This window comes from Acomys russatus, chromosome 6 (genome assembly GCF_903995435.1).
Source record: "Acomys russatus chromosome 6, mAcoRus1.1, whole genome shotgun sequence".
In the NCBI taxonomy this organism is placed as follows: domain Eukaryota; kingdom Metazoa; phylum Chordata; class Mammalia; order Rodentia; family Muridae; genus Acomys; species Acomys russatus.
The window spans coordinates 70,726,579-70,740,676 of record NC_067142.1 but is presented as its reverse complement, the minus strand read 5'-3'; the positions used below and the strand labels follow the sequence as shown (position 1 = coordinate 70,740,676).

The following is a 14,098-nucleotide window of genomic DNA, read 5'->3' as shown; positions in this document are numbered from 1 at the left end:
AAAGTTGTAGCACATCTAGAATGTTTTATAAACCTAGCATAAGTTTTAGAAAAATGTGTTGGAGACAAAAAAGTTCAGTAATGTTTTGGATGTTAAAAACCTAGAATTAGCATAAAAGGCATCATTTGTTTTTGTCCATGTTGAGAATGTTTCTGAGCAGGTCATTCTTTTAAAATTAGTGTATATTAACAGTAATAACTGGTCCCTTTATGACATTTTCATACATGAATAACACATATATTAGTCATATTTTCTCTACAGTACTCTTTCACACCCCTTTCCCTCCCACTGATCCCCAAAAGGCATAATTTTAACAGAGATTCTTCCCATTAGACTACCAAGACCCCCAAACATTTTAGTACTCAGTTCCTGAAAGTGCAAATCAAGAATATTCTGTTACAAGAAGTCCCTGTTGTAAGGGAGCTGTCTGGTTTGGGCCATAACTCCATGGTGGAGTGCTTGCCAGGCATGTGTGCGGCCCCAGGCTTGACCCATAATGAAGCAAAGAGAAAGAAAAGATTCAGCTGTCTGATACTGACCTTTGACCTCGGTGTCGTGTATGCTCTGTTTACTCCCCTAAATGGATAAGAGAAAGAAAACCTTTCTGAGACATGGCAAGGGAATGAGACCTCTAGGTAGGCAGCTTCTGGAGAGAGCTGAGCTGACATTCCTAATCAGCAATGGTAAAAGATGTTTCAAAATACACATTGAAACAGTGTGTTGCCGAGATTTTCAGTCATAAATAGAAGAGCTATAAAACAATGGCATTTCCTGATGGCTGCACTAGTGACAATGATTAGACCCCCAGTGCATTCCCAATTCTGGGTATGTACTGTCTCTAATTCTACAGACAATGATGCCAGGTGTCTTTATTCCTCCTATCTTACTGATAAGGAAACAGAAACTCAGCCTTAGTGACAAGGCTAGACCGATCCAGGCAGTGCACAGAGAATTTGGATTTGGGCATAGTTCCGTCTGGCTTTTATATCCATCTGTGTTGTTTGCTTTCTATCACACTGGTTCTTTCAAAATAACTTTTGTGAAAAAATTTGACTTAATAAAATCCTGATTGGAAAAACACTACTCAAATACGTGTAAAATTGGAACTGAGAACACAGAAGACTGTTTATTTATATTATGGACTGTGATCTACTTACACCACATGGTAAATAATATGGAAGAGATGTTCAAACTCACTGGATTATTTCACAAGCATAAAAACATGTTTAACTTATAAGTACACTTATTTTTATTAATGGTCATGTATTGGATGTTCACACATGTGAAGACCCTGAAAATAACTGAAGAAAAAAAAAATATAATCTTTGATTTTTTTTTTTTTAAAGAGAAAACAAAGATTTCACATGTACACATGGGTGTACACACAGGTACTCAGAGCCACTGTTTCTGAGCCACAGTTACAGTGGGAAGTGTAATCGCACTCACCTTGCTACTTTGCGGACCTTTGCTTGAGTCACACTGGGTTGAAGAGCATATGGAATCCTGACTTGTTCTCCTGTAGAGGGATGGAGGAGACATAGGATGGAAGGTTCAGATGCTCCACAGACAACTCTGTGTCCTCTACTCCAGTTTCAGATGGTTATTTCTTCCTCACTCAGGAGGCCAGCCATACCCTATGTCCCACACAATGAATGCTCTAATGTGGTGTTAGAAGGGCATTCTGGGAAGAGTTATTGCTGCTTCCTTGGGTCTCGGAAACACAGGCCTGCCCCACCTCACTTTTAATTGAAGTTCTGATTCTGAAATGCAGGGGTGGATGGTAGTGGGGGCAGATAAGCTTCGCTAACTTCTTGCAGTGTGTTAGTCTTTTCTGGCCGGATCCTATCTCTTCTATGTTTTGTGGGCATGGGCTCAAGGGTAGCTCACATACAAAGAACAGGCCCTTATAATGTTTTCCAAAGAATTTTGATGTAGCTTTGAGACAATGCATAAGGAAAGTGTTAGATTCTGACTCACCCACAAGCAAATAAAAGTAGAAAATAGAAAAAGAACTTTTTATTAGACATTTTAACAAGTAATCTTTTGCTCTACAGGAGTGAATGGAGATTGCCCACCTTATACTGGATAGTATATGAAACCTGCAATGGCATTTCCATTTGTTCCCTATAAGTCCTAAATTTGTAACACATCTGTGTTGATTGTGGTATATTTAGCTAAAAGTATGATCCAATGGGCACCTTTCATTTATTCTTTTGTTGTAAAAGGAGCTGGGAGGCCAATAAGGTAAGGGTCTACACAGTGAGGCTGTCATGTCAAGGGTCTACACAATGAGACCAACATAGTAAGAGTCTGCACAGTGAGGGTGACATGTTAAGAGTCTGCACAGTGAGGCTGGCATGGTAAGGGTCTAAACAGTGAAGCTGACATGGTGAGATTCTACCCAACCAACATATCAGACCCCCCACCCCTAAAAATTTCAACAATGAGAAAAGCAGAAACAAAGGAGTCAAGTCAACACACATCTGCCTTCAGCTGTCCCTTCCTTAATGCTGGAGATGCGTAGCCCACCTCACCTACCTGGGTTCCAGATAGCACTTCACAACCATGGAGTTCTGAGTTACCTTGCGCAGTCAGGAGGCCGGGAGAGGAACACTATGTCATTGATTCGAAAGCGTTTGGGATCCAACTCAGGGTCTGTAGAGAAGCAGTCCTCAGGCCGGTATCTGAAACATGCATATCCTTGCCTAGTAAACTGCATCAACTATTGCCTTACTTATATTGTCATAAATCCCATGCATGTCTAATAACTTCAAATGTTATCACTTAACATGAAGTGAAAGCCCAGAGGGATTGAATTCAGATATACCTTCTTTGCTAAGCCTTTCTAGAACCACATGATCATCAGGTGATCTGTAAGTCTTTAATTCAACTCACCAGACAGATTTCTTACCTATAATAAGAGTGTCTAACCCTGTAGAGAAACCATGGGGAAGTCTCATACAGTTTTAAAAGAACTCTATTCTGCACATATGAAATGATAGAGTTGAGTGAAATGTGGTGCCTACCCACAGGAGCTTATTATAACTGAGTAGACAAGGGGACGTAATCCAGAGATTACCCAGCTCCCACTTCTCTAGTCTTCCATGGACCCAGATCTCACGGAATTTCCCAGGTAGTGTCTTGAGAATAGAATAGTAGTCTCTAACCACCTATACTACACTCCATGCTCCGTCTCTTAACTGTTTTCATTCTTTAGGGAAAACTGACCTCTTAGCAACATACCCCTTTCCTTTAAGGAAAATTACTTTTACTAAATTGAGCTGATGAGAGATTGCTAAATTTTGGATATGGAACATCCTTCCAAGACCCATATTTTAAAGGCTTGCTCGTCAGAGTGGTGCCCTTGGGAGGTGTTGAGCTTTTAATGGATTGGGTATAGTGGAAGTTTTCTAGTCCATTGGAAGGCAGATCCTTGAAAGAGATCAGGTACCCTATCCCTTTCTTTTTATTTTCTCTCTATGAGATGTTCCAACACTCATTCCTACTCTGATCTGATGCCTTCTCACAGGCTCAAAGCAACAGGGTTCAATTAATCACTTGAACCTCTGAAACAATGAACCAAAACAAACTTTTGCTCTTATTAAGTTGTCTTAGGGACTTGTTACAGTAACTGAAAGGAGACTAATACAGTGGTGCAGGAGTCTTGTATGGATGGAACCAAAATAAAAAAAGAAGTTTGAGAATTTCTAATGACTTTTTTTTAGCTCAATGATTTTAGATATATTTGATCATCAGTTAATCATGAAATTGATGGTTAATTAGCAAGAAATGTTATCAACTTTGAATCCCCAGATCATGGTGTTCTTGAGAAAGAAAGGTTCTTTCTCTCTGGTGAAGGAGTCAGGCAAAATGAGGTATATTAAAGAATGGCAGGTTAGAGAGATGGGTCAGTGGTTACAAGCATTGGTTGCTCTTATGGTGGTCCTGTATTCAACTCTCAGCACCCACATGGCAAATCTCAACTGTGTAAATCTAGTCTCAGGGGATCTGACACCCTCTTCTTGCCTCTGTAGACACTGTACACACAGGTGGTTCACAGACATACATGTGAACAAAACACCCATACACATAAAATTAATGAATGAATGGAATAGTAGAAATGGCATCCATCATAAATATAAGAATAACATTCAGTTTTATAACCAGTAAAGATGGGACTATATTACCTTACACAATTCTGGTGTAAGCTATACTGTTTCCAAAAGACTAATGCCTCTAAAAAAATGTTCTATGTGTATGTGTGGATATGGATGTGTAGTGGCCAAATGACAGCCTCTTTAATGATTTCCCAGTACCCATTGTTTTTAAGACAGGATCTCTCACTAGACTAGTATTTGTCAAGTAGGCTAGAAAAGGTTGGTGGCTACCAAGCCCCAGAGATCCTCCTGTCTCTACTTCCCCAGTGCTGGGTTATAAGTGTGTGCCATAACACCTTTTTATACTTAGGATCAGGGATCAAACTCAGGTCCTTGTGCTTGCAATCCAAGTACTTTCCTTACTGAACTATCTCCCAGAACCCTACTATTTTAAAATAATCATCTGCCTAGAGAAAAGGGACATAAGGTATAAACCACCAACTGTTGCTTTCTTTTATTGAATACTAGCTTTGCATATATCTCTTGGCAAAATACCTAGTACTTAAGCAAGAAGGACTGCTACCTAGAAACTGGAAATAGCTCAGGACGGCTGCTCCCTCTTTTCATGGTAGCATCAGTGCTGGTCTTTTTTCATCTATCTTTTTTTGTTGTTGTTCCTTCTCAGTAGTGAGCCAGACACAAACTGACACCTTCAGCATGAGAACTGTTAGTAAGAGTGTAATGAAGTGTCCAGTGTGTCTAGACACGGGTGTCAGACAACAAATATACAGTACAGAAGAAAAACCCAAAGATAGGAAAGGTCTAACTTTTGATGAAAAGGGCATGGTTCAGGTAGACCATCAGTAGATAATGCCTCTAAACAGTAGAGACTTCTCATTTGTTTTTTTCTCTTTCCCCTCTTCCTTTCTCTCTGTTTTCCATTTGACTCCCCTCTTCTCCAAACTAAATTTGATTTTACTTTGGTTTATTAAGATTGTTGACCATTTTGTACCTGCAAATAATTTTACAAGCCTTATTGTTAGAGGGTGTCCATACAAGGTCCCAGTACACACATCCAACTACACAAGTTGAGACAGCCTATTATTTACAGTTCAGCCATTATGTTGGATATATAATACCTCATGTTAGTTTCTTTAAACCAACAACAAGAACACTTAGAAATTGTTAGTTTGGGAGGGTAAGGATTCCAGTCATGATCCAGAACATCTCAATGTAAGTGGTTGAAATCCAAGCTAGACCTGCAACATTGGCTCTTGCTAGAGCCATCAGGTAATAAACTGGACAATGTTGACATGAAATAAATGCTGACATGCATGAGAAGGAAAAGACTTCTAGAATGCCTATTACAATTTGTATTTGGTAAACAAGTAGACATTGCTGGCACTAGAACTACTGAGGAGCAAGAAGCTTGGTGAAGGGGTAAGTCAGGAATTGTGAAGCTTAAGTGACTGGGGAGTGACCAGATGAGAATTGCCAGTAGATGACAGAATAGGTTCTAGAAAGTTTGTGCATATTAGTGTGTCAAGTTATTACACATTTTAAAATTTGTTGGGGCTGGACATATGGCTCAGTAGTTAAGAGCACTGGTTGCTATTTTAGAGGACTCGTGTTTTGATTCCTAGCATCCACATGGTGATTCACAGGTCTTTGTAACTCCGACATCAGAGGCGTCAATGCCCTCTTTGGGCCTCTGCCAGGCACCAGGCAAAGCATCCATATACATACTAATCAATAAAATTTTAAAATAAAATAAAAAGCGTTTGTTGACACCATAATTTTACATATGGAAATATATATTTATGTAAAGAAAAAAATCACTTGGGCATACAAATATGTAAGATTTTGTGTGTGTGTGTAATCATGGAATTTAGATATTCAGAACATAATGTGCTTATAAACATAACATCAAGGAAAAAACTTCCTTGAGGGTCATCACCACCCTTACCAACACATCTTTTCTTTGAATATTACTTGTTATTTATATTCTTATGCAGTATAATTATTATTTAGGGCAAAGACAACACTTACATTTCTTTGACAGTAGCTGTTATAAAATTCCATAAGATAATCATGCCATTTATGGTTCCAGACACTATCAAATTATATCCCTCTGTTTGAAATACATCAATGCAGTTCACCTCAACATTGATAGCTGGGTTCTAAAGAAAAAAAGAACACAGATGACTGGAATGAAAATTCAGCCTAATTCAAACGGCATACATGCATGTGGTAATTGTAATTAACTTAAGGCAGTGTCATAGTATGTTCAAAGTCATTGAGCATGAAATTTATTGGCCACCTCCTTCAATATTAGAAAGGTTAGCTTGTATAATTCATTGAAACAACAAAACATTCTCCACTTCTCTTCTGGCCCCTTTTGATTTAACCTTCACTCACTCTGCTTTATCAACTATTAGACTATCTCTGGGTTTGTTTGTCTTCCCATCAATCTTCCTGAAAAAAAAAAAAATCAGTCCACAATAGCTGTTTTCGTAGACAAGCCAGTCTTTCACTGGACAAGCCCATTTGTCCAGCTTCTGATACACAGGACCTTATGGAAGCCCTATGTGTTGCCAGCTAGTTATATGTGCTTCTTTGCAGTTGTCTTGGAAGTTTGTTGAGCATCTTAGGTTCTTGGAATACAGAGCTAAATATGGCATCTGTGATCTGAAACATGTATGAGAATTTAAAGCATGCAGATGAAGTTTTAATTACTGAGAAATCTGAAAGTGCCATATTGAAGGCACATCTAAGACTTGATGGGGACACACAAATGACATCTAGTTAAGATGAGCAAACTCTTGATCTTAGAGCATTCCATCTTCTCTTCCTCTGAGATTCTTCACTCTCATGATAGCGGGCTATCCTGGTTTTGCTTGTATTCTTGCTTGGCTCTTGGATATTTTCCCACGGTCCATATGCTAAAGGCTTGGCCCCCAGACTGTGTCACTAATGTTAGGTAGTGGAGCCTTTGAAAGGTTGAGCCAAGTGGGAAGAACTTATGTTGGTGGGGACATGGCCTTCAAAAAGGAGATTGCATCCTTATCCTTTATGATGTTTAAGAGGAGTGGATTCCTCTGCTGAGAGTTTCAACCTGACCCCAAGGCACCTGGGTCAAGGACTCTGGACTGAGGCTTTGCACTAAGAAAATCGACCTTCTTTTTAAGTTGTTTCTCTCAAGGATTTTTGTCCTGGTGGTGGGAAGCTGGCTGACAAAGCTTGTGTCTCTTGACCACTTTTTCTGTTTTTAATTTAACACTCTCTTGCCTTTACGACTAATATCTTTAGTGTTTGCACCTTGCACATTTGTCTTTCTTTTCTTTTCTCTATCTGGTTCTGGGCAATATCCTCTCTTAAGAATAACCTCAGTATTAATGCTCTAACAATCTCATCTAGTTCCCTCTCCAAAGTTATAGGTTTGAACATTTACTATTTAGCTACTCTTAAGGTTGGCCTTCATCACCAAGTCTTTTAGGAACATGATACTTCCCTTCATCCATCTTCCACTGGGTGGCCTTTACCAACAATGGATTAATGCTGAGTTCTACTAATTCTGTTTAATTTTTTGAGATTTTATTTATGTTTATGTAATGTGTATGAATGCTTGCCTGCATGTATGCATGCCTACACATTATGTTCCTCGGAACTTCCCCCTCTCCCAGCACTCTAAGAGGCCAGCTGTACCCCTTTGTTTGTATTCCCAGTGGTAAGAATAGCACACGTTATGCAGTAGGTGCTCAGCAAAAAACTGCTTCATAAACGAAAGCCTTTCATGAAAAGAATTTCTATGTACAATCTAATTTCCTAAGTCACCTTGCATTTTTCTCTATAGATTAATGTTAACTGTAGGCTGCAAAAGGATGTGCTAGGATGCTAATTATGACAAATACCAAAAATAAGAGGTGAAAAGCAGAGGTAATTTAAACTTGCATAGAGTCTTACGAGGCGCTTTCACTGTACTTTTCTGCCTCATGTGCATCTGTGCATGCTAGTCACATGCATGGTTGCAGGTAGAGGCTCAAAACTGACATTGGAAGGGTGTCCTCTTCAGTTTCTCCCCACTTTAATGGGGGAAGAATTTTTCAGTTGAACTACGAGTTCACTAATTTGGCCAGGCTAGCTAGCCAGCTCTTTCTAGGGATGCCCTGTGTCCACCTCCTGAGCACCTGACTACACTTAGCCATTGTGCCTGCCCACCTTTTATGTGAGTCTTGGGACTACAAACTCTGGACTTCATACTTGTGTGGCCCCACATCTGCTACACTTTCCTAACTTATCACCGAATTTGAAGAGATCATGTTTCGATGCTTTGTCCCCTGTGCCCTTGTGGCGGCTCCAGCTCACGATGCAGACATCTTCCTGCCATTATTAGCTATACACAATGTTTCCCACAGTATATACCAGCATATACACACGTCCAAACCCAGTTCCAGTGACAAAATTGGATGAGGTAGGGTAGAATCATTCTCCAAAGTGCTGAGAATTATATGGATTAATTTCAAAGTCCTTTAATCTACCAGTAAAATCTCTTATTGAAACCTCCAATGCAATCTAAGTTCAGTGCTATGCCGACATTTGCTTCTGTATGAGGACGGCAATATCTTTTCTATATTTAAATGATCCAACAGACAGGTTTCAAATTCTATAAGACAAGCTATGTAATTTTTCTTGTGGGTTACATAACAGTTATTTCACTAGTTATGAGGGAAAGTCCTTTGAGGGCTTCCTTTGATTGGCCCTCTATAATCGGCAGTCTTCTTGTAGGTTTTGGTATCTGACCACTAGTCCTTGTAAAAGCTGAGAAGGCAAGGTACTGTAAGCTAATCGTAGAGTACATTAATAAAGTTAGGGAAGAATCATTTAAAACATTCAAAAGGCCTAAGTAGTTCCAAGAACAAAACAACAACAACAAGATGACTGCCCCCTTACTTCCCTCAGCCTCGACTTTAAACATCATGGAACGTTTGTCCTCAGGCATATAGGCCTGCAAGCTTGTCACAGAAAGAGCTTTTTGAAGAGACTTTCTATCAAGTTGTCTATCTCAATATGTGCAGACATTTCGAAAATATTTTGAAAGGTGCCTGCGCTCCAGCAGTAGTTGTGAATGTTTCCCTGGTCACAAACATTTCACGTATCCCAAGAAGTGTGTGGTAACACAGGGAGTGTGAGGCTCACACATCCCATGGCCTGCTCACATTTCAAAAGCTTGGCTAAAAAGGACAATGCATGCATATACAACGAGAGCCACTGTTGTAACCTGTGGAAAAACAATTTACACAGAAGAGGCGCAGGTGTTGATGTGGCGGGGTCTGGGGTGACAGTAATAGTCTGTGTCCTGACAGAGATTGGAGTTGTGCGTGGCTCTCTTCTAGTTCACAAAGTACCACATTCATTCCTTGCTCAGTCTCCTCACATCGATTCCACTAAAATCAGTGCTGTAATGCAGCACTTGACTCCAGCTCCTGATGCACCTATTGAGGCATTCGATAGATGCCCACTAAAGTAATCTTTGCAAAAATGGTAGTTATATTTAAGGCCAGTCATCTATATGTGTTCACTCAATTTTTTTTTCAACAACTTTATAATAAAATATTTGTGAAGAAAAATATGCAAGCCGATCTCCTGACCCAGCTGCTTCTGCTTAGATGCTGAGCTGACAAGCCCCAACTCAGAGGCTGGGCTAAGACTTCGGAAATCTCTTGGTAGGCACAGATCAGGATCAGGAGATCCTGTGCTGCGGGAAGTGGAGTGGCTCCTTTCAGTTTGCTTATGATGTTTTAATGTAGAGATTTGCCTGAAATAAAAAAGACTGATGATGTCTGCTCCTTGTTTGTATGTTTTTGTTTGTTTGTTTGTTTGTTTTTTGAGACAGGGTTTCTCTGTGGCTGCCCTGGAATCTCTTTGTAGACCAGGCTGGCCTTGAACTCACAATGATCCGCCTGCCTCTGCCTCCTAAGTGCTAGGATTAAAGGCGTGCAGCACCACGCCCAGCTCCTTGTTTGTATTTTGAAACAACAATGTAACAGCCACAAGCGCACTCATGATTAACCAAAGGCACTTCCTGAGCAGGGTGAGAAGGAAAGAAGGATCCAAAACTATGACAATAAAAGATGCAGTTTGACGAACTGACTTCGGGCGTGATGGACTTTGCCTGTAATCTGAGCTCTAGGTAGACCAAGGGAAGACGCTGGAGAGGTCAAGTCCAATTTGAGATATACAGTGAAATTCTTTCTCAAGACAGACAAAAAGTAATGCAACACACGCACATGCACACACTAACCAACCCCCCGAACTCAAAAAGGTCTTTAATAATATACTAACTGCACAGAAAATTTGAATCCTTCTTCTATTATTTCCATATACATGTTCCTAATATATGAAGAAAAATCGAATGTAAAAAGTAAAAGACAAGTTTGATAGAAAAATAGACGGAGGATATAATAAGTGCCCCATGAATAAACAGAACACATGACAAATACCCCACAAGCGAAGAAAGGATGTAATAAACGTCCCACAGACGAACATAGGATATAACAACTGTTCCATGGTTAGAGGACTAACAAACGCCCTATATGCATGAACAGAGGCTATAACAAACACCCGTGAATGAACCAAGGATAGAGCAAATGTCTCATGAATGAACAGGAAAGGTGGCTCACTCACAAGTTACAAAAAATTGCCACTAAAATATGCCAAACTGAAATTTTTCATATAAAAATTTTAATGCTTGGTAAGACCCTGGGGATACATACTCTTTCGCGTGGCAGTAGAAACGCAGAGTTATACAACTGCTATGTAGAAGAATTTATCAATACCTAGGAAAACTTCACAGGATTTATGTTTTCCTCTACCAGTTTCATACATTACCTTATATTCAATTTTTTAAATCCATATTTCACCTGATGTTTTGCAAGGTGAAAGATATGAATATAGTTTCATTTTTCTGCATGTAGCTGTTCAATTTTCCCAATACAATTTGTTGAACACGTTTTTTTTTTCCAATGTGTGCTTTCAGCACTTTTGTAGCCATATGATTTATGGGGCTTCCTTCCACTGTTTCTCTTTCTTTCTCAAACTCTCTCTTTCTGTCTTTTTCTTATTTATTTATTTGTTTATTTATTTATTTGCCAATACCATGCCCTTCTTGATCCTATTGTCTTGTGACATAGTTTGAGATGAAGTGTTCGATGCTTCCAGCATTGTTTTGGCTGTCTGGGATCTTTTGTATATCCACATGAATTTTAGGGATGTTTTTTATGTTTTTGCAAAATTTTTGTGAATAATGTACTTGGATTTTTATGGAGACTATATTGAACATATTGCTTTTAGTTTTAGAGACATTTTTACATCATGGATTTTGAAAGTCCATAAACATGGGGAATCTTTCAATCTTGGGTTTTCATCAGTTTATTTCAAGGTTTTTCTCTCTCTTTTTTTTTTTTTTTTCTGTAGATACCTTTCACTTCCTTGGTTATTTCTAGGTGTGATGGTTTGAATATTCCCTTGTGGACTCATGTGTTTGAATACTTGGCCCATAAGGAGTGGCACTATTAGGGGCTGTGGTTTTGCTGGAATAGTTGTGGCTTTATTGGAGAAAGTATGTCACTGGGGGGTGAGCTTTGAGGTCTCAGAAACTCAAGCTAGTTCTCTGCCTGCTGCCTGCAGATCCAGATGTAGAACTCTCAGCTTCCTCTCCAGCACCGTGTCTGCCTGTGTGCTGCCATGCTTCCCGCCATGATGATAATGGACTAAACCCATGAAACTGTAAGCCAGCCCCAGTTAACTGATTTACTTTATAAGAGCTACCATGGTAATAGCGTCTCTTAACAGCAATAAACAACTGAGACACTATGTATTTTTAAAATAGTTGTATTAATTCTTTGATAATTTAATAAGATGTTTCTAAGTATTTTTAAAGTCTATTGCAAATGAGACGTTTCCCTGATTTCTTTGTCAAAGAATTGATTCTTGATATGTGGAAGGCTGTATGTTGATTTTGTATCCTGCTACTTTGCTATAAGTGTTCTCCAGGCCAGAGATTTCTGGCACTATCCATCAGGTTATTTAAGTACAGGATCACGACATCTGCAAATAAGGGTTTTTTTTAAATTTCCTTCCCAATTTGCATTTTTCTTTCCTTTGCCTTATTTCTCTTAAAGTAGAATATGGTAGAAAAGACATATTATTAGATACTGATTTACAGATGTGTTTAGTGATTTGTGGGGGTCCCTGCAAGCTCTACAGCCAGCAGGTGTGATGAGCCATACTAAATTCAGCCATGTTAGAAATCCCGTGCTTAGGCTGCATGCTGTGACCTTTGAGTTGTTGACCCTTGCTGAAGGAGGTCTTGTGTTCTAGGCTATCTTTGGATTGTCTGACAGGAGAAATAGGGAAGTTCTTACCGGGAACTACCAGAGAAATAGGGAAGTTTTTACAGGGAACTACCAGAGAAATAGGGAAGCTTTTACAGGGAACTACCAGAGAAATAGGGAAGTTCTTACAGGGAACTACCCAGAGGAGTAAGGAAGTTTTTATAGGGAGCTATTCAGGGGATTGTGTTCTTGCCTGGGGCCTAGGAGAGGTGAGGTTACAGTAGAGCTTGTGTTGACCTTGCTCTATAAAGTCTACTCCCCGGCATTAAAGGGAGTCTTGATCAGAAATCTCCAGACTTGATTCAATATTTCTCATGTCTCTGTCCCTCACTTTCAATCCGCACCCCCTCTTTCAGGTGAACCCTGGTTCGATTTGTCCCACGGGCCAGGACAAGCAGAGAAATGAGCTGTGAGGCAAGAATGAAAATTCAGCTCAGCACAACTTTGTCTTTGTTGGCTCTAAACTTCTGGAGTCTGACACTAGGCTGCTCATTGGGAGCATAATTAAATACAGTACAATTTAGGGAAAAAAAAGTTTTCTGGTGTAATATGGTCCCTAGTACACAAAGAGGCATAGTTACATTGAAATTCAACTCAGGGTACATATAACCATGAAGATGGTTTCTATAGCGTAAGGGCCTGGGTAGCATAGAGATCGGCAGGCCATAGAGTGCTTGTGACATGTCCCCTAAGGATGGGTTCTATTGACTGAGAACAAATATGAAAATAAAGTTCTTGTGGGGGGGTGGAGTCTGGGATGAACATTCCAGGTGATTTGTGTGACGTCTGGCTCTACAGATGGCAAATGTCATCGGGTTATTAACAGCATCCACTCGCAGCATTCTAGATGGAAAACAGTCACTCATTTCCTCTACTGAGGAGACAAACCCTGAGTAATTAACATTCCTGGTTTTCCCAGTGCTTACTTCTGAGCACTCACGCCTTCTATAGTGATGTACTTTAAGCACTGTGTGTGCTGTCTGATTGCCAGCCATGACTTCACTTGCTACCTGGAGCAGAATGATCTGGAGAAATACCTGAAACAACGGGCCATTGTCCTTAACAACCTGCTGACCCTGGTCCCATAGCAACCTGCTGACTGTCACATAGCCTCTATAAAATCATGCTTGCTTGCTTGCTTGCTTGCTCTCCCTACCTTCTGGTTTTAGAGTATAAAAGGAGAAGACGCCTAGATCTAGGATGGAAGCCTTTCAGGTGTTGTGCTGGCTTAGGTCTGCCAGTGGCTTCTCTTCTCTTCTACTCGTTGGTGTGGAGTGCTTGTTTTAGAGAGATTCCTGAAGCACTCTAGCTAAGACTTCAAGAACTATCTTGAATAAAAGTGGTATGAGAGAGGGCATCTTCACCTCCCTCCTGATTTTAGAGGAAGTGTTTTCAGGTTTTCTCTATTTAGCATAGTGCTCATTGTGAAATATATAACTTCTATTGCTAATTTCTTCAGGGATTGTATCATGATGAAGTTGTTGGACTTTTCAAAGGCTGTGTCTCGGTCAGCTCATATGAATCATGTTATTTCTGTACTTAGGGTCTATTTATGTGTTGTTTTACATGTATGTGTTTACTTGTATATTGAATCAGTCTTGCGATCCG

General features: G+C 39.8%; 1 protein-coding gene across 2 annotated transcripts in view; it reads right to left on the bottom strand.

Annotated features, from left to right (window-relative positions):
• Wdr64 (WD repeat domain 64) overlaps positions 1 to 14,098 on the bottom strand; it is a 104,996-nt gene that overhangs the window by 21,306 nt on the left and 69,592 nt on the right. The window contains exons 16-20 of one of the 2 annotated variants that reach the window (XM_051148276.1): positions 8,372 to 8,376; positions 6,147 to 6,277; positions 2,583 to 2,684; positions 1,447 to 1,516; positions 540 to 576 (exon numbers count right to left, since the gene is read on the bottom strand). In XM_051148276.1, coding sequence (XP_051004233.1) covers positions 540 to 576; positions 1,447 to 1,516; positions 2,583 to 2,684; positions 6,147 to 6,277; positions 8,372 to 8,376 — 345 coding nt within the window. The remainder of the gene's footprint in view (positions 1 to 539; positions 577 to 1,446; positions 1,517 to 2,582; positions 2,685 to 6,146; positions 6,278 to 8,371; positions 8,377 to 14,098) is intronic. The other variant, XM_051148275.1, reaches the window with a different exon arrangement.